Source organism: Salvelinus alpinus, chromosome 30, assembly GCF_045679555.1.
Source record: "Salvelinus alpinus chromosome 30, SLU_Salpinus.1, whole genome shotgun sequence".
NCBI lineage: Eukaryota > Metazoa > Chordata > Actinopteri > Salmoniformes > Salmonidae > Salvelinus > Salvelinus alpinus.
In genome coordinates, this window is record NC_092115.1 from 4,310,960 (window position 1) to 4,332,793 (window position 21,834).

Consider the following 21,834-nt stretch of genomic DNA (forward strand, 5'->3'; position numbering starts at 1 on the left):
CATCCGGTACCGTCGTCCCTGGTCTAGTCCAGACATCCGTTACCGTCGTCCCTGGTCCAGTCCAGACATCCGTTACCGTCGTCCCTGGTCCAGTCCAGACATCCGTTACCGTCGTCCCTGGTCTAGTCCAGACATCCGTTACCGTCGTCCCTGGTCTAGTCCAGACATCCGTGTACCGTCGTCCCTGGTCTAGTCCAGACATCCGTTACCGTCGTCCCTGGTCTAGTCCAGACATCCGGTACCGTCGTCCCTGGTCTAGTCCAGACATCCGTTACCGTCGTCCCTGGTCTAGTCCAGACATCCGTTACCGTCGTCCCTGGTCTAGTCCAGACATCCGTTACCGTCGTCCCTGGTCTAGTCCAGACATCCGTTACCGTCGTCCCTGGTCTAGTCCAGACATCCGTTACCGTCGTCCCTGGTCTAGTCCAGACATCCGTTACCGTCGTCCCTGGTCTAGTCGCAGACATCCGTTACCGTCGTCCCTGGTCTAGTCCAGACAGCCATCCGTCGTCCCTGGTCTAGTGCCAGACATCCGGTACCGTCGTCCCTGGTCTAGTCCAGACATCCGGTACCGTCGTCCCTGGTCTAGTGCCAGACATCCGGTACCTCGCTGGTCTAGTCCAGACATCCGGTACCGTCGTCCCTGGTTTAGTCGCAGACATCCGGTACCGTCGTCCCTGGTCTAGTCCAGACATCCGGTACCGTCGTCCCTGGTCTAGTCCAGACATCCGGTACCGTCGTCCCTGGTCTAGTCCAGACATCCGGTACCGTCGTCCCTGGTCTAGTCCAGACATCCGGTACCGTCGTCCCTGGTCTAGTCCAGACATCCGGTACCGTCGTCCCTGGTCTAGTCCAGACATCCGGTACCGTCGTCCCTGGTCTAGTCCAGACATCCGTTACCGTCGTCCCTGGTCTAGTCCAGACATCCGTTACCGTCGTCCCTGGTCTAGTGCCAGACATCCGTTACCGTCGTCCCTGGTCTAGTCCAGACATCCGTTACCGTCGTCCCTGGTCTAGTGCCAGACATCCGTTACCGTCGTCCCTGGTCTAGTGCCAGACATCCGTTACCGTCGTCCCTGGTCTAGTCCAGACATCCGTTACCGTCGTCCCTGGTCTAGTGCCAGACATCCGGTACCGTCGTCCCTGGTCTAGTCCAGACATCCGGTACCGTCGTCCCTGGTCTAGTCCAGACATCCGGTACCGTCGTCCCTGGTCTAGTCCAGACATCCGGTACCGTCGTCCCTGGTCTAGTCCAGACATCCGGTACCGTCGTCCCTGGTCTAGTCCAGACATCCGGTACCGTCGTCCCTGGTCTAGTCCAGACATCCGGTACCGTCGTCCCTGGTCTAGTCCAGACATCCGTTACCGTCGTCCCTGGTCTAGTCCAGACATCCGTTACCGTCGTCCCTGGTCTAGTCCAGACATCCGTTACCGTCGTCCCTGGTCTAGTCCAGACATCCGTTACCGTCGTCCCTGGTCTAGTCCAGACATCCGTTACCGTCGTCCCTGGTCTAGTCCAGACATCCGTTACCGTCGTCCCTGGTCTAGTCCAGACATCCGTTACCGTCGTCCCTGGTCTAGTCCAGACATCCGTTACCGTCGTCCCTGGTCTAGTCCAGACATCCGGTACCGTCGTCCCTGGTCTAGTCCAGACATCCGGTACCGTCGTCCCTGGTCTAGTCCAGACATCCGGTACCGTCGTCCCTGGTCTAGTCCAGACATCCGTTACCGTCGTCCCTGGTCTAGTCCAGACATCCGTTACCGTCGTCCCTGGTCTAGTCCAGACATCCGTTACCGTCGTCCCTGGTCTAGTCCAGACATCCGTTACCGTCGTCCCTGGTCTAGTCCAGACATCCGTTACCGTCGTCCCTGGTCTAGTCCAGACATCCGTTACCGTCGTCCCTGGTCTAGTCCAGACATCCGGTACCGTCGTCCCTGGTCTAGTCCAGACATCCGTTACCGTCGTCCCTGGTCTAGTCCAGACATCCGTTACCGTCGTCCCTGGTCTAGTCCAGACATCCGGTACCGTCGTCCCTGGTCTAGTCCAGACATCCGTTACCGTCGTCCCTGGTCTAGTCCAGACATCCGTTACCGTCGTCCCTGGTCTAGTCCAGACATCCGTTACCGTCGTCCCTGGTCTAGTCCAGACATCCGTTACCGTCGTCCCTGGTCTAGTCCAGACATCCGTTACCGTCGTCCCTGGTCTAGTCCAGACATCCGTTACCGTCGTCCCTGGTCTAGTCCAGACATCCGTTACCGTCGTCCCTGGTCTAGTCCAGACATCCGTTACCGTCGTCCCTGGTCTAGTCCAGACATCCGTTACCGTCGTCCCTGGTCTAGTCCAGACATCCGTTACCGTCGTCCCTGGTCTAGTCCAGACATCCGTTACCGTCGTCCCTGGTCTAGTCCAGACATCCGGTACCGTCGTCCCTGGTCTAGTCCAGACATCCGGTACCGTCGTCCCTGGTCTAGTCCAGACATCCGGTACCGTCGTCCCTGGTCTAGTCCAGACATCCGTTACCGTCGTCCCTGGTCTAGTCCAGACATCCGTTACCGTCGTCCCTGGTCTAGTCCAGACATCCGTTACCGTCGTCCCTGGTCTAGTCCAGACATCCGTTACCGTCGTCCCTGGTCTAGTCCAGACATCCGTTACCGTCGTCCCTGGTCTAGTCCAGACATCCGTTACCGTCGTCCCTGGTCTAGTCCAGACATCCGTTACCGTCGTCCCTGGTCTAGTCCAGACATCCGTTACCGTCGTCCCTGGTCTAGTCCAGACATCCGGTACCGTCGTCCCTGGTCTAGTCCAGACATCCGGTACCGTCGTCCCTGGTCTAGTCCAGACATCCGTTACCGTCGTCCCTGGTCTAGTCCAGACATCCGTTACCGTCGTCCCTGGTCTAGTCCAGACATCCGTTACCGTCGTCCCTGGTCTAGTCCAGACATCCGTTACCGTCGTCCCTGGTCTAGTCCAGACATCCGTTACCGTCGTCCCTGGTCTAGTCCAGACATCCGGTACCGTCGTCCCTGGTCTAGTGTTTGGATTTGGCCAAAATATAATCTGAGTGGTGGGCTGCGGTCGAAACAAATTTATTTATTTAGAAAAATGTAAGTTAAACAATAGCTTTTTAGGGTATTTTAACAATAGATTTGTTTTAAGTAATCATAATATTACACATTAAACTATCAAAATGGTAGCCATGTAACTTGACACCTAACAACACATTCTGATTACCGGTATTAAAGATATATTCAACATTTAACCATTGTAGCATAGAAACTGCAATCAAGTTTTGATGTCTTGTAATTTTACACATTTTTCCATGGGGATGGAGGATTTGCATTGTTCATATATCTGAGTTAGTGACTAACAAAATCAATGGGGATCCTCTGAAGTTCAGGCCCTCTGGAGTTCAGGCCCTCTGGAGTTCAGGCCCTCTGGAGGTCAGGGCCCTCTGGAGGTCAGGGCCCTCTGGAGGTCAGGGCCCCCTGGAGGTCAGGGCCCCTTGGAGGTCAGGGCCCCCTGGAGGTCAGGGCCCCCTGGAGGTCAGGGCCCTCTGGAGGTCAGGGCCCTCTGGAGGTCAGGGCCCCTGGAGGTCAGGGCCCCCTGGAGGTCAGGGCCCCCTGGAGGTCAGGGGCCCCTGGAGGTCAGGGCCCCCTGGAGGTCAGGGCCCCCTGGAGGTCAGGGCCCCCTGGAGGTCAGGGCCCCCTGGAGGTCAGGGGCCCCTGGAGGTCAGGGGCCCTCTGGAGGTCAGGGCCCCTTGGAGGTCAGGGCCCCCTGGAGGTCAGGGCCCCTTGGAGGTCAGGGCCCCCTGGAGGTCAGGGCCCCTGGAGGCCAGGGCCCCCTGGGTAGCCCGGTCAGTAATTCAGCCACGTTTACTTCCATGTTTAGATAGCATGCTAGGCTAACTTACCTAGCAATCTATAAAATGTTATCTGACATGGGATAATGGATTGACTGTTGTCTATTCTTCTATTCAAACTCTCAACAATAAGTTGAGACCCCGACTGACTTCCGTCAAATTACAAATAATGTTTTTTATTTCTGGGGTTTCGGTGACCCGTAGTGGTTCTTGTGGACTGAACCAATCCAAGTGCTTTACTGCCTGTCACTCATTGTCATACAAAACACGTTGTGCTTCATAATGACAGCAATATTGAGGGTTGGGACAAGAGCACAAACTGATCTGAGACCAGTCTATCAGTGGTCCACATACCCTGTGAGAGGCCTCCTGAGACAGCACGTCATACTTCTCTCTGAACAGCAGGTAGCGCTCTTTAGGAGGAGCAGCATCCCGACCCGTACAGCCCGAATCACTCGCCCGGTACAGAGGGTAATGCTGAAAGAGAGAGAGAGACAGACACAGGCAGGCAACCAGACAGGCAGGCAAGCAGACAGGCAGACAGACAGACAGACAGACAGACAGACAGACAGACAGACAGACAGACAGGCAGGCAGGCAGGCAGACAGACAGACAGACAGACAGACAGACAGACAGGCAGGCAGGCAGGCAGACAGACAGACAGACAGACAGACAGACAGACAGAGGCAGGCAAGCAGACAGACAGACAGGCAGGCAGGCAGACAGATAGACAGACACAGGCAGACAGACACAGGCAGGCAAGCAGACAGGCAGGCAGACAGACAGACAGGCAGGCAGGCAGACAGGTAGGCAGGCAGACAGACACAGGCAGGCAAGCAGACAGGCAGGCAAGCAGACAGGCAGGCAGACAGACAGGCAGGCAGGCAGACAGGCAGGCAAGCAGGCAGACAGACAGACAGACAGGCAGGCAGGCAGACAGATATGCTGGTGAATACTGTGAGTAATCCTCGTTTTACAATCAAGTCCCTTGGAAAGAGGAACAAACTAGAAGTGTGAAAAGAACTTCAGAAACTCATTTAGAACAACAACAAAAATATACTTATTTATTATTAAAACTAGCTCTTCTACCTTTCACTACCTATTATGACTACACTGTATGGTTATTACCATGTAATAGGGGTTATTACCATATACTAGGGGTTATTACTATGTAATAGGGGTTATTACCATATACTAGGGGTTATTACTATGTAATAGGGGGTTATTACCATGTAATAGGGGTTATTACCTTGCAATAGGGGTTATTACCTTGTAATAGGGGTTATTACCTTGTAATAGGGGTTATTACCATGTAATAGGGGTTATTACCATGCAATAGGGGTTATTACCATGTAATAGGGGTTATTACTATATAATAGGGGTTATTACCTTGTAATAGGGGGTTATTACCATGTAATAGGGGTTATTACATGTAACAGGAGTTAATACTATATAATAGGGGTTATTACCATGTAATAGGGGTTATTACCATGTAATAGGGGTTATTACTATATAATATGGGTTATTACCATGTAATAGGGGTTATTACCATGCAATAGGGGTTATTACCATGCAATAGGGGTTATTACCTTGTAATAGGCGGTTATGACCATGTAATAGGGGGTTATTACCATGTAATAGGAGTTAATACTATATAATAGGGGTTATTACCATGTAATAGGGGTTATTACCTTGTAATAGGGGTTATTACCATGTAATAGGGGTTATTACCATGTAATAGGGGTTATTACCATGTAATAGGGGTTATTACCATGCAATAGGGGTTATTACCTTGTAATAGGGGTTATTACCATGTAATAGGGGTTATTACCTTGTAATAGGGGTTATTACTATATAATAGGGGTTATTACCTTGTAATATGGGGTTATTACCATGTAATAGGTGTTATTACATGTAATAGGAGTTAATACTATGTAATAGGGGTTATTACCATGTAATAGGGGTTATTACTATATAATAGGGGATATTACTATATAATAGGGGTTATTACCATGTAATAGGGATTATTACCATGTAATAGGGGTTATTACCGTGTAATAGGGGTTATTACCGTGTAATAGGGGTTATTACCGTGTAATAAAGAGCATATATCTACCTGCAGGATAATGGGTGGTGTAGGAGGATAGGTCCATGCGTCTCGACAGAATTCATTAATAATACTGGACTGGGAATTCTGTCAGATAACAAAACACAACAGGCATGTCATGAGGACTCCACAACGTGTGAGGTAGAGGACGTGCCTACCTGTAATGAGCAGTTGAGGTTCCTGGACAGTGTGGACATCTGTCTTTGAGGTAGAAGACGTGCCTACCTGTAGTAATGAACAGTTGAGGTTCCTGGACAGTGTGGACATCTGTCTGTGAGGTAGAAGACGTGCCTACCTGTAGTAATGAACAGTTGAGGTTCCTGGACAGTGTGGACATCTGTCTTTGAGTTAGAGGACGTGTCTACCTGTAGTAATGAACAGTTGAGGTTCCTGGACAGTGTGGACATCTGTCTTTGAGTTAGAGGACGTGTCTACCTGTAGTAATGAACAGTTGAGGTTCCTGGACAGTGTGGACGTCTGTCTTTGAGGTAGAAGACGTGCCTACCTGTAGTAATGAACAGTTGAGGTTCCTGGACAGTGTGGACATCTGTCTGTGAGGTAGAAGACGTGTCTACCTGTAGTAATGAACAGTTGAGGTTCCTGGACAGTGTGGACATCTGTCTTTGAGGTAGAGGACGTGTCTACCTGTAGTAATGAACAGTTGAGGTTCCTGGACAGTGTGGACGTCTGTCTTTGAGGTAGAAGACGTGCCTACCTGTAATGAACAGTTGAGGTTCCTGGACAGTGTGGACGTCTGTCTTTGAGGTAGAGGACGTGCCTACCTGTAGTAATGAACAGTTGAGGTTCCTGGACAGTGTGGACGTCTGTCTTTGAGGTAGAGGACGTGCCTACCTGTAATGAACAGTTGAGGTTCCTGGACAGTGTGGACGTCTGTCTTTGAGGTAGAGGACGTGCCTACCTGTAGTAATGAACAGTTGAGGTTCCTGGACAGTGTGGACGTCTGTCTTTGAGGTAGAAGACGTGCCTACCTGTAGTAATGAACAGTTGAGGTTCCTGGACAGTGTGGACATCTGTCTTTGAGGTAGAGGACGTGTCTACCTGTAGTAATGAACAGTTGAGGTTCCTGGACAGTGTGGACGTCTGTCTTTGAGGTAGAAGACGTGTCTACCTGTAGTAATGAACAGTTGAGGTTCCTGGACAGTGTGGACATCTGTCTGTGAGGTAGAGGACGTGTCTACCTGTAGTAATGAACAGTTGAGGTTCCTGGACAGTGTGGACGTCTGTCTTTGAGGTAGAGGACGTGTCTACCTGTAGTAATGAACAGTTGAGGTTCCTGGACAGTGTGGACATCTGTCTTTGAGGTAGAGGACGTGTCTACCTGTAGTAATGAACAGTTGAGGTTCCTGGACAGTGTGGACGTCTGTCTTTGAGGTAGAGGACGTGCCTACCTGTAATGAACAGTTGAGGTTCCTGGACAGTGTGGACATCTGTCTTTGAGGTAGAAGACGTGCCTACCTGTAGTAATGAACAGTTGAGGTTCCTGGACAGTGTGGACATCTGTCTGTGAGGTAGAAGACGTGCCTACCTGTAGTAATGAACAGTTGAGGTTCCTGGACAGTGTGGACATCTGTCTGTGAGGTAGAAGACGTGTCTACCTGTAATGAACAGTTGAGGTTCCTGGACAGTGTGGACATCTGTCTGTGAGGTAGAAGACGTGCCTACTTGTAGTAATGAGCAGTTGAGGTTCCTGGACAGTGTGGACATCTGTCTGTGAGGTAGAAGACGTGCCTACCTGTAATGAACAGTTGAGGTTCCTGGACAGTGTGGACATCTGTCTGTGAGGTAGAGGACGTGTCTACCTGTAATGAACAGTTGAGGTTCCTGGACAGTGTGGACATCTGTCTGTGAGGTAGAGGACGTGCCTACCTGTAATGAACAGTTGAGGTTCCTGGACAGTGTGGACATCTGTCTTTGAGGTAGAAGACGTGCCTACCTGTAGTAATGAACAGTTGAGGTTCCTGGACAGTGTGGACATCTGTCTTTGAGGTAGAAGACGTGCCTACCTGTAGTAATGAACAGTTGAGGTTCCTGGACAGTGTGGACATCTGTCTTTGAGGTAGAGGACGTGTCTACCTGTAGTAATGAACAGTTGAGGTTCCTGGACAGTGTGGACATCTGTCTGTGAGGTAGAGGACGTGCCTACCTGTAATGAACAGTTGAGGTTCCTGGACAGTGTGGACATCTGTCTGTGAGGTAGAGGACGTGTCTACCTGTAGTAATGAACAGTTGAGGTTCCTGGACAGTGTGGACAGCTGTTTCTCCACTGATTGGCAGATAGGACAGCCGTCACCATGCAACGCCACGCTGTTAACCAATAGGAAGCTAGAGAGACACAAAGAGACAACACCTTGGGGTTTACACAGTAGAGAGACAGAGACAACACCTCAGGGTTTACACAGTAGAGAGACAGAGACAACACCTCAGGGTTTATACAGTAGAGAGACAACACCTCAGGGTTTATACAGTAGAGAGACAACACCTCAGGGTTTATACAGTAGAGAGACAGAGACAACACCTCAGGGTTTATACAGTAGAGAGACAGAGACAACACCTCAGGGTTTATACAGTAGAGAGACAACACCTCAGGGTTTATACAGTAGAGAGACAACACCTCAGGGTTTATACAGTAGAGAGACAGAGACAACACCTCAGGGTTTATACAGTAGAGAGACAGAGACAACACCTCAGGGTTTATACAGTAGAGAGACAACACCTCAGGGTTTATACAGTAGAGAGACAGAGACAACACCTCAGGGTTTATACAGTAGAGAGACAGAGACAACACCTCAGGGTTTATACAGTAGAGAGACAGAGACAACACCTCAGGGTTTATACAGTAGAGAGAGAGAGACAACACCTCAGGGTTTATACAGTAGAGAGACAGAGACAACACCTCAGGGTTTATACAGTAGAGAGACAACACCTCAGGGTTTATACAGTAGAGAGACAGAGACAACACCTCAGGGTTTATACAGTAGAGAGACAGAGACAACACCTCAGGGTTTATACAGTAGAGAGACAGAGACAACACCTCAGGGTTTATACAGTAGAGAGACAGAGACAACACCTCAGGGTTTATACAGTAGAGAGACAGAGACAACACCTCAGGGTTTATACAGTAGAGAGACAACACCTCAGGGTTTATACAGTAGAGAGACAACACCTCAGGGTTTATACAGTAGAGAGACAACACCTCAGGGTTTATACAGTAGAGAGACAACACCTCAGGGTTTATACAGTAGAGAGACCAGGGTTTATACAGTAGAGAGACAACACCTCAGGGTTTATACAGTAGAGAGACAACACCTCAGGGTTTATACAGTAGAGAGACAACACCTCAGGGTTTATACAGTAGAGAGACAACACCTCAGGGTTTATACAGTAGAGAGACAGAGACAACACCTCAGGGTTTATACAGTAGAGAGACAACACCTCAGGGTTTATACAGTAGAGAGACAACACCTCAGGGTTTATACAGTAGAGAGACAACACCTCAGGGTTTATACAGTAGAGAGACAACACCTCAGGGTTTATACAGTAGAGAGACAGAGACAACACCTCAGGGTTTATACAGTAGAGAGACAACACCTCAGGGTTTATACAGTAGAGAGACAACACCTCAGGGTTTATACAGTAGAGAGACAACACCTCAGGGTTTATACAGTAGAGAGACAACACCTCAGGGTTTATACAGTAGAGAGACAACACCTCAGGGTTTATACAGTAGAGAGACAGAGACAACACCTCAGGGTTTATACAGTAGAGAGACAACACCTCAGGGTTTATACAGTAGAGAGACAACACCTCAGGGTTTATACAGTAGAGAGACAACACCTCAGGGTTTATACAGTAGAGAGACAACACCTCAGGGTTTATACAGTAGAGAGACAACACCTCAGGGTTTATACAGTAGAGAGACAACACCTCAGGGTTTATACAGTAGAGAGACAACACCTCAGGGTTTATACAGTAGAGAGACAACACCTCAGGGTTTATACAGTAGAGAGACAACACCTCAGGGTTTATACAGTAGAGAGACAACACCTCAGGGTTTATACAGTAGAGAGACAACACCTCAGGGTTTATACAGTAGAGAGACAACACCTCAGGGTTTATACAGTAGAGAGACAACACCTCAGGGTTTATACAGTAGAGAGACAACACCTCAGGGTTTATACAGTAGAGAGACAACACCTCAGGGTTTATACAGTAGAGAGACAACACCTCAGGGTTTATACAGTAGAGAGACAACACCTCAGGGTTTATACAGTAGAGAGACAACACCTCAGGGTTTATACAGTAGAGAGACAACACCTCAGGGTTTATACAGTAGAGAGACAACACCTCAGGGTTTATACAGTAGAGAGACAACACCTCAGGGTTTATACAGTAGAGAGACAACACCTCAGGGTTTATACAGTAGAGAGACAACACCTCAGGGTTTATACAGTAGAGAGACAACACCTCAGGGTTTATACAGTAGAGAGACAACACCTCAGGGTTTATACAGTAGAGAGACAACACCTCAGGGTTTATACAGTAGAGAGACAACACCTCAGGGTTTATACAGTAGAGAGACAACACCTCAGGGTTTATACAGTAGAGAGACAACACCTCAGGGTTTATACAGTAGAGAGACAACACCTCAGGGTTTATACAGTAGAGAGACAACACCTCAGGGTTTATACAGTAGAGAGACAACACCTCAGGGTTTATACAGTAGAGAGACAACACCTCAGGGTTTATACAGTAGAGAGACAACACCTCAGGGTTTATACAGTAGAGAGACAACACCTCAGGGTTTATACAGTAGAGAGACAACACCTCAGGGTTTATACAGTAGAGAGACAACACCTCAGGGTTTATACAGTAGAGAGACAACACCTCAGGGTTTATACAGTAGGGAGACTTACTTCACTCCTTTCTTGGTGACCATTCTGGTGGAGGTGGTGTTGAAGGCTTTCTCAAAGCGCTGTAACTTGAACCAGTCCATTCTTCAGGAGGAGGAGAGATGGCACCAAGCCAGAGGGAAGTCCAGACAAGCCGTTTCACATCATTATTCTGTGAGACTTTTCATTGGCTTCTTTTGAAGGTTAAACTGTTTTCATACAATACATCATGTATCATCGATGTTCAAGAACAGAGGCGACTGCACAGTACTAGTCCTATACTGTACAGTACTAGTCCTATACTGTACAGTACTAGTCCTATACTGTACAGTACTAGTCCTATACTGCACAGTACTAGTCCTATACTGCACAGTACTAGTCCTATACTGCACAGTACTAGTCCTATACTGTACAGTACTAGTCCTATACTCTACAGTACTAGTCCTATACTGCACAGTACTAGTCCTATACTGCACAGTACTAGTCCTATACTGCACAGTACTAGTCCTATGCTGCACAGTACTAGTCCTATACTGCACAGTACTAGTCCTATACCGCCCAGTACTAGTCCTATACCGCACAGTACTAGTCCTATACCGCACAGTACTAGTCCTATACTGCACAGTACTAGTCCTATACTGCACAGTACTAGTCCTATACTGCACAGTACTAGTCCTATACTGCACAGTACTTGTCCTATACTGCACAGTACTAGTCCTATACTGCCCAGTACTAGTCCTATACTGTACAGTACTAGTCCTATACCGCACAGTACTAGTCCTATACCGCCCAGTACTAGTCCTATACCGCACAGTACTAGTCCTATACCGCCCAGTACTAGTCCTATACCGCCCAGTACTAGTCCTATACCGCCCAGTACTAGTCCTATACCGCACAGTACTAGTCCTATACCGCACAGTACTAGTCCTATACTGCACAGTACTAGTCCTATACTGCACAGTACTAGTCCTATACTGCACAGTACTAGTCCTATACTGCACAGTACTAGTCCTATACTGCACAGTACTAGTCCTATACTGCACAGTACTAGTCCTATACTGCACAGTACTAGTCCTATACTGCACAGTACTAGTCCTATACTGTACAGTACTAGTCCTATACTGTACAGTACTAGTCCTATACTGCACAGTACTAGTCCTATACTGCACAGTACTAGTCCTATACTGCACAGTACTAGTCCTATACTGCACAGTACTAGTCCTATACTGCACAGTACTAGTCCTATACCGCCCAGTACTAGTCCTATACCGCCCAGTACTAGTCCTCTACTGCCCAGTACTAGTCCTCTACTGCCCAGTACTAGTCCTCTACTGTACAGTACTAGTCCTCTACTGTACAGTACTAGTCCTATACTGTACAGTACTAGTCCTATACTGTACAGTACTAGTCCTATACTGTACAGTACTAGTCCTATACTGTACAGTACTAGTCCTATACTGCACAGTACTAGTCCTATACCGCCCAGTACTAGTCCTATACCGCACAGTACTAGTCCTATACCGCACAGTACTAGTCCTATACCGCACAGTACTAGTCATATACTGCACAGTACTAGTCCTATACTGCACAGTACTAGTCCTATACTGCACAGTACTAGTCCTATACTGCACAGTACTAGTCCTATACTGCACAGTACTAGTCCTATACTGCACAGTACTAGTCCTATACTGCACAGTACTAGTCCTATACTGTACAGTACTAGTCCTATACTGTACAGTACTAGTCCTATACTGTACAGTACTAGTCCTATACTGCACAGTACTAGTCCTATACTGCACAGTACTAGTCCTATACTGCACAGTACTAGTCCTATACTGCACAGTACTAGTCCTATACCGCCCAGTACTAGTCCTATACCGCCCAGTACTAGTCCTCTACTGCACAGTACTAGTCCTATACTGCCCAGTACTAGTCCTCTACTGTACAGTACTAGTCCTATACTGTACAGTACTAGTCCTATACTGTACAGTACTAGTCCTATACTGTACAGTACTAGTCCTATACTGTACAGTACTAGTCCTATACTGCCCAGTACTAGTCCTATACTGCACAGTACTAGTCCTATACCGCCCAGTACTAGTCCTATACCGCCCAGTACTAGTCCTATACCGCCCAGTACTAGTCCTATACCGCCCAGTACTAGTCCTCTACTGCACAGTACTAGTCCTCTACCGCCCAGTACTAGTCCTCTACTGTACAGTACTAGTCCTCTACTGTACAGTACTAGTCCTATACTGCACAGTACTAGTCCTATACTGTACAGTACTAGTCCTATACTGCACAGTACTAGTCCTATACTGTACAGTACTAGTCCTATACTGCACAGTACTAGTCCTATACTGCACAGTACTAGTCCTATACTGCACAGTACTAGTCCTATACTGCACAGTACTAGTCCTATACTGCACAGTACTAGTCCTATACTGTACAGTACTAGTCCTATACTGTACAGTACTAGTCCTATACTGTACAGTACTAGTCCTATACTGTACAGTACTAGTCCTATACTGTACAGTACTAGTCCTATACTGCACAGTACTAGTCCTCTACTGTACAGTACTAGTCATATACTGTACAGTACTAGTCATATGCTGCACAGTACTAGTCCTATGCTGCCCAGTACTAGTCCTATGCCGCCCAGTACTAGTCCTATACCGCCCAGTACTAGTCCTATACCGCCCAGTACTAGTCCTATACCGCCCAGTACTAGTCCTATACCGCCCAGTACTAGTCCTATACTGCACAGTACTAGTCCTATACCGCCCAGTACTAGTCCTATACCGTACAGTACCAGGCCTATACTGCCCAGTACTAGTCCTATACCGCCCAGTACTAGTCCTATACCGTACAGTACTAGTCCTATACCGCACAGTACTAGTCCTATACTGCACAGTACTAGTCCTATACTGCACAGTACTAGTCCTATACTGTACAGTACTAGTCCTATACCGCACAGTACTAGTCCTATACCGCCCAGTACTAGTCCTATACCGCCCAGTACTAGTCCTATACCGCCCAGTACTAGTCCTATACCGCCCAGTACTAGTCCTATACCGCACAGTACTAGTCCTATACCGCCCAGTACTAGTCCTATACCGTACAGTACCAGGCCTATACTGCCCAGTACTAGTCCTATACCGCCCAGTACTAGTCCTATACCGTACAGTACTAGTCCTATACCGCACAGTACTAGTCCTATACTGCACAGTACTAGTCCTATACTGCACAGTACTAGTCCTATACTGTACAGTACTAGTCCTATACCGCACAGTACTAGTCCTATACCGTACAGTACTAGTCCTATACTGTACAGTACTAGTCCTATACCGTACAGTACTAGTCCTATACCGCCCAGTACTAGTCCTATACTCTACAGTACTAGTCCTATACTCTACAGTACTAGTCCTATACTGCACAGTACTAGTCCTATACTGCACAGTACTAGTCCCATACTGCACAGTACTAGTCCTATACTGCACAGTACTAGTCCTATACTCTACAGTACTAGTCCTATACTGTACAGTACTAGTCCTATACTGTACAGTACTAGTCCTATACTCTACAGTACTAGTCCTATACTGTACATGTTGAATCGTTTCACTATTCCACAGTATGCTTTGGTCATTCTGCAATCTGTAAATTACTGTAGAAGGTAAAAATATACCATTTGAATAGGCCTCATTGACTTAACAACATTCATAAGCCAGGTTTACAGAATGGACCTGGGATACAGTGTATGGTATGTAGAGTAGAGTCTGCAGTATACGGTATGTACAGTATAGAGTCTGCAGTATACGGTATGTACAGTATAGTCTGCAGTATACGGTATGTGCAGTATAGAGTATGCAGTATACGGTATGTACAGTATAGTGTCTGCAGTATACGGTATTTACAGTATAGATTCTGCAGTATACGGTATTTACAGTATAGATTCTGCAGTATACGCTATGTACAGTATATAGTCTGCAGTATACCGTATGTAGAGTAGAGTCTGCAGTATACCGTATGTAGAGTCTGCAGTATACCGTATGTAGAGTAGAGTCTGCAGTATACCGTATGTAGAGTAGAGTCTGCAGTGTACGGTATGTAGAGTAGAGTCTGCAGTGTACAGTATGTAGAGTAGAGTCTGCAGTATACGGTATGTACAGTATAGTCTGCAGTGTACGGTATGTACAGTATAGAGTCTGCAGTATACGGTATGTACAGTATATAGTCTGCAGTATACGGTATGTACAGTATATAGTCTGCAGTATACGGTATGTACAGTATAGAGTCTGCAGTATACGGTATGTACAGTATAGTCTGCAGTATACGGTATGTACAGTATAGTCTGCAGTATACGGTAAGTACAGTATAGTCTGCAGTATACGGTATGTACAGTATAGTCTGCAGTATACGGTATGTACAGTATAGTCTGCAGTATACAGTATTTACAGTATAGAGTCTGCAGTATACGGTATGTACAGTATATAGTCTGCAGTATACCGTATGTAGAGTAGAGTCTGAAGTGTATGGTATGTAGAGTAGAGTCTGCAGTGTACGGTATGTACAGTATAGAGTCTGCAGTATACGGTATGTACAGTATATAGTCTGCAGTATACGGTATGTATAGTAGAGTCAGCAGTATACGGTATGTACAGTATATAGTCTGCAGTATACGGTATGCACAGTATAGTCTGCAGTATACGTATGTAGAGTTTGCAGTGTACGGTATGTACAGTATAGAGTCTACAGTATACGGTATGTACAGTATAGAGTCTTCAGTATATGGTATGTAGAGTCTGCAGTATATGGTATGTACAGTATAGAATCTGCAGTATACGGTATGTACAGTATAGTCTGCAGTATATGGTATGTACAGTATAGTCTGCAGTATACGGTATGTACAGTATAGAGTCTGCAGTATACGGTATGTACAGTATAGTCTGCAGTATACAGTATGTACAGTATAGTCTGCAGTATACGGTATGTAGAGTTTGCAGTGTACGGTATGTAGAGTCTGCAGTATACGGTATGTACAGTATAGTCTGCAGTATACAGTATGTACAGTATAGTCTGCAGTATACGGTATGTAGAGTTTGCAGTGTACGGTATGTACAGTATAGAGTCTGCAGTATACGGTATGTACATTATAGAGTCTGCAGTGTACAGTATGGAGTCTGCAGTATACGGTATGTACAGTATAGATTCTGCAGTATACGGTATTTACAGTATAGTGTCTGCAGTATACGGTATGTACAGTATATAGTCTGCAGTATACGGTATGTAGAGTCTGCAGTATACGGTATGTACAGTATAGTCTGCAGTATACGGTATGTACAGTATAGTCTGCAGTATACGGTATGTACAGTATAGTCTGCAGTATACGGTATGTACAGTATAGTCTGCAGTATACGGTATGTAAAGTAGAGTCTGCAGTATACGGTATGTACAGTATAGATTCTGCAGTATATGATATGTGCAGTATAGATTCTGCAGTATATGATATGTACAGTATATAGTCTGCAGTATACTGTATGTAGAGTATATAGTCTGCAGTATACAGTATGTAGAGTAGAGTCTGCAGTATACGGTATGTACAGTATAGTCTGCAGTATATGGTATGTACAGTATAGTCTGCAGTATACGGTATGTACAGTATAGAGTCTGCAGTATACGGTATGTACAGTATAGTCTGCAGTATACGTTATGTACAGTATAGAGTCTGCAGTATACGGTATGCAGAGTATAGTCTGCAGTATACGGTATGTACAGTATAGTCTGCAGTATACGGTATGTACAGTATAGTCTGCAGTATATGGTATGTACAGTATAGAGTCTGCGGTGTACATTATAGAGTCTGCAGTATACGGTATGTGCAGTATAGATTCTGCAGTATACGGTATTTACAGTATAGTGTCTGCAGTATACGGTATGTACAGTATATAGTCTGCAGTATACGGTATGTAGAGTCTGCAGTATACGGTATGTACAGTATAGTCTGCAGTATACGGTATGTACAGTATACGGTATGTACAGTATAGATTCTGCAGTATAGATTCTGCAGTATATGATATGTACAGTATAGATTCTGCAGTATATGATATGTACATTATATAGTCTGCAGTATACGGTATGTAGAGTATATAGTCTGCAGTATACAGTATGTAGAGTAGAGTCTGCAGTATACGGTATGTACAGTATAGTCTGCAGTATACGGTATGTACAGTATAGTCTGCAGTATACGGTATGTACAGTATAGAGTCTGCAGTATACAGTATGTACAGTATAGTCTGCAGTATACGGTATGTACAGTATAGAGTCTGCAGTATACGGTATGTACAGTATAGTCTGCAGTATACGGTATGTACAGTATAGTCTGCAGTATACGGTATGTACAGTATAGTCTGCAGTATACGGTATGTAGAGTCTGCAGTGTACGGTATGTACAGTATAGAGTATGCAGTATACGGTATGTACATTATATAGTCTGCAGTATACGGTATGTACAGTATAGAGTCTGCAGTATACGGTATGTACAGTATAGTCTGCAGTATACGGTATGTACAGTATAGTCTGCAGTATACGGTATGTACAGTATAGTCTGCAGTATACGTATGTACAGTATAGTCTGCAGTATACGGTATGTACAGTATATAGTCTGCCGTATACGGTATGTACAGTATAGTCTGCAGTATACGTATGTACAGTATAGTCTGCAGTATACGGTATGTACAGTATAGTCTGCAGTATACGGTATGTACAGTAGAGTCTGCAGTATACAGTATGTACAGTATAGTCTGCAGTATACGGTATGCAGAGTTTGCAGTGTACGGTATGTACAGTATAGAGTCTGCAGTGTACAGTATAGAGTCTGCAGTATACGGTATGTACAGTATAGTCTGCAGTATACGGTATGTACAGTATAGTCTGCAGTATACGTATGTACAGTATAGTCTGCAGTATACGGTATGTACAGTATAGTCTGCAGTATACGGTATGTACAGTATAGTCTGCAGTATACGGTATGTACAGTATATAGTCTGCCGTATACGGTATGTACAGTATAGTCTGCAGTATACGTATGTACAGTATAGTCTGCAGTATACGTATGTACAGTATAGTCTGCAGTATACGGTATGTACAGTAGAGTCTGCAGTATACAGTATGTACAGTATAGTCTGCAGTATACGGTATGTAGAGTTTGCAGTGTACGGTATGTACAGTATAGAGTCTGCAGTGTACAGTATAGAGTCTGCAGTATACGGTATGTACAGTATAGTCTGCAGTATACGGTATGTACAGTATAGTCTGCAGTATACGGTATGTACAGTATAGTCTGCAGTATACGGTATGTACAGTATAGTCTGCAGTATACGTATGTACAGTATAGTCTGCAGTATACGGTATGTACAGTATATAGTCTGCCGTATACGGTATGTACAGTATAGTCTGCAGTATACGTATGTACAGTATAGTCTGCAGTATACGGTATGTACAGTATAGTCTGCAGTATACGGTATGTACAGTAGAGTCTGCAGTATACAGTATGTACAGTATAGTCTGCAGTATACGGTATGTAGAGTTTGCAGTGTACGGTATGTACAGTATAGAGTCTGCAGTGTACAGTATAGAGTCTGCAGTATACGGTTTGTACAGTATAGATTCTGCAGTATATGATATGTACAGTATAGATTCTGCAGTATATGATATGTACAGTATAGATTCTGCAGTATACGGTATGTACAGTATATAGTCTGCAGTGTACGGTATGTACAGTATAGAGTATGCAGTGTACGGTATGTACAGTATAGAGTCTGCAGTATATGATATGTACAGTATAGATTCTGCAGTATATGATATGTACAGTATATAGTCTGCAGTGTACGGTATGTACAGTATAGAGTATGCAGTGTACGGTATGTACAGTATAGATTCTGCAGTATATGATATATACAGTATAGATTCTGCAGTATACGGTATGTACAGTATATAGTCTGCAGTGTACGGTATGTACAGTATAGAGTATGCAGTGTACGGTATGTACAGTATAGATTCTGCAGTATATGATATGTACAGTATAGAGTATGCAGTGTACGGTATGTACAGTATAGAGTCTGCAGTATATGGTATGTACGGTATAGAGTCTACAGCTCCATGCTGATGGATGTTAACCTACTCGTAGTGGAAGCCGATGTCGTGGTTTCCAACCAGAACTACCAGCTCTGTGTCTCTGGGGTGTCTGAACATCTTCTGAAAACGACAGACATCATCCTCCCAGTTCTGTGGAGGGAATAAGAGGAAGTGGACTATTACATAGGAAGAGGAATACATACAGTCAGTCTATAGGACTATTACATAGACCTGTAGGGAACAAGAGGAATAAATACAGCCAGTCTATAGGACTATTACATAGACCTGTAGGGGACAAGAGGAATAAATACAGTCAGTCTATAGGACTATTACATAGACCTGTAGGGGACAAGAGGAATAAATACAGTCAGTCTATAGGACTATTATATAGACCTGTAGGGGACAAGAGGAATACATACAGTCAGTCTATAGGACTATTACATAGACCTGTAGGGAACAAGAGGAATAAATACAGTCAGTCTATAGGACTATTATATAGACCTGTAGGGAACAAGAGGAATAAATACAGTCAGTCTATAGGACTATTATATAGACCTGTAGGGGACAGGAGGAATAAATACAGTCGGTCTATAGGACTATTACATAGACCTGTAGGGGACAAGAGGAATAAATACAGTCAGTCTATAGGACTATTATATAGACATGTTCAGTGTTTGCCTACTGTCGCTAGAATAACATCGACTCCGCATCAACAGGTTTGGTCCTCTTTGCATAATGGCCAAGACTAAGTTACAGGTTCGAATCTCAATTGGACAACGCCAATAATTCGCTGCAGTGTACCCTGTATTAACGGGCTTTTATGGGCACATACCTTTGGAGAGCTCCACTTCCCCTCATCGAACACGTCTCCCAGAATAAAAACGACCTCGGGTCGGAGCAGTGCCAGGGCGGTCTGGAAAGCCCGTTCCATCTGCCATTCTCTGGGTGGCACAGAGACAGACCGACACACTGTCAGCTCAGTGCACCATGCATTAGCCGCTCTGTTGTGGTGGTTGACGACTCATCTCCTTGGAGACAGCGTGGATATTGGCTGATAAGAAGAGTCGGGGACGGAAGAACCACTGTACACGCGTCACATGCATTCCCTTGCATAACAGAAACTCGCTCACAAAGTATATGCAAAACATACAATTATTTATTTTCACAATAAAATGCATAGTTAGATCTATTTATCAGGATCACCATTACCTTCGCAGTTTGTCGAACCAGTGCCCTCCGACAGCGCCGAGGAGGTGCGTGTCTGAAAGCACCATAGCGCGGAGAACCTCCGCATTTGGCTGCCCGTCTGCGCTCTTCTCAGCCGCCGGCGCACCATGGTCGATCCCCGGCCAACCACACTGTAATATCGCGGCGTAATAAATCAGATATTCACAGAATATGAACACGCTGCAAACCGCTCCGAACAGGACAATAACGGCGCTGCATACGACGCTCAAGCCAGGCATCATATCTCTATTGTTGTGGTTTTCAGATGGCCTGCAATAGAGGCGCGCTGGTGGAGCGGCGGCGTTTCACCAGGCATCGTCTCTTCTTCTTCTTCTTTTCAAACCTAAATATCACAATGTCTTCGTGACGTTCTCATCGCATGATGCACAATTGTAGAGAAATAACGGTATGTTGTTTTTTTTAAATTCAAAGATCTGAACGGCGACCGATGACTGCTTGCTCAGGGAGATAAGGTTGAGTGGACTGTTGACAGCTGAGCTGCAAGACGCTGTTTTGTAATAGGTCCCCATTCACGCGTTCGCAGTTGGATGAAGGGTGGAGGGGAGGGGAGGGGTAGATGTAGTTGATTCTGTTGTCCTTGACCCATGGAATAGTCACGAGGCTCATTCAATAATATAATTTCATATTTAATTTGTAATTCCTGACAACGAGTCTCTAAAGAGGGTCTTTCTTGATTGGAGATTCCTCTAGATTTACTGAAATAGGTGTTATTGAATACTTCCTGTAAAAGCCAGACAGCAAAAAGCAGTGAATTATATAGCTATGATTATAACAACATTCTTGTCACGTTGGGGTTAAAATCATATGAATAATACAGCCTTCATTTACAGCACAATGTCATCACATAATAACGATTCCTAATTATAATATAGCCTCGAAATACCATTCAGGACTGGGCTCTGAGATTAGCTAGCTAGCCAATCGATGAAGAGCTCAGGATCATAAGGAACTAGATTATTCCTAACAATTTCTTAAGAGGACCAATGAACAGCTTTAAAGGCACAGTAACCTGCTTCACCAATTTCTTATTTCGCTGAACAAATGAAAAGGCAAAAAAATCATTGTTTATTCTTACATAACATTTGCTAACAGCAGTCAAACAGCCCAATGCAGAATGAGTGTGAGGTGTAGTTCAGTAACAGTCTCCTGAGAGTGTTTCAGTGCTGTCACAGGGCATTCATACTGTATGTTTACACTGAATTGAGTGGACAGTAGTATCTCTTGACATATTCTTCAATATTAACATCAGGTCAACGCTAAGGTCAACTGGCAGGCACAACTGTTTCGTAAGGACATCATTGACTTGTAGATGGACCTGGTAAGAAATATAGGACGTGGTTCCTTCATTTAAGGAAGACAGTATATGTTCTGGGATACGCCTCTAAGGCTTTTGATTGACAGGTCTAGAAGCTACTAGTGTCAGCGTTCCTTCCTCTTATGTCACAATGGGATTCCGATAGGTAACGGTCTTCCTAATAGCCAGGTTGTACCAGTTCCCTTTCCTTCCTTTTATAAGCACAGGTCACGATCTTCGCCCAACCATATTCTCCCTGTGAAGCAAACCCAAAATACTGTT

The 21,834-nt window shown here is 45.5% G+C and overlaps 1 protein-coding gene across 2 annotated transcripts in view; it reads right to left on the minus strand.

Annotated features, from left to right (window-relative positions):
• The window catches only part of LOC139559942 (metallophosphoesterase 1-like), a 35,906-nt gene extending 14,963 nt beyond the window's left edge, over positions 1–20,943 (minus strand). Inside the window, exons 1-7 of one of the 2 annotated variants that reach the window (XM_071376422.1) lie at positions 20,220–20,943; positions 19,843–19,951; positions 19,057–19,160; positions 10,902–10,982; positions 8,199–8,310; positions 5,977–6,054; positions 4,215–4,337 (exon numbers count right to left, since the gene is read on the minus strand). In XM_071376422.1, coding sequence (XP_071232523.1) covers positions 4,215–4,337; positions 5,977–6,054; positions 8,199–8,310; positions 10,902–10,982; positions 19,057–19,160; positions 19,843–19,951; positions 20,220–20,479 — 867 coding nt within the window. In that variant the 5' untranslated portion in view covers positions 20,480–20,943. The remainder of the gene's footprint in view (positions 1–4,214; positions 4,338–5,976; positions 6,055–8,198; positions 8,311–10,901; positions 10,983–19,056; positions 19,161–19,842; positions 19,952–20,219) is intronic. The other variant, XM_071376423.1, reaches the window with a different exon arrangement.
• Positions 20,944–21,834: the final 891 nt, after the last annotated feature.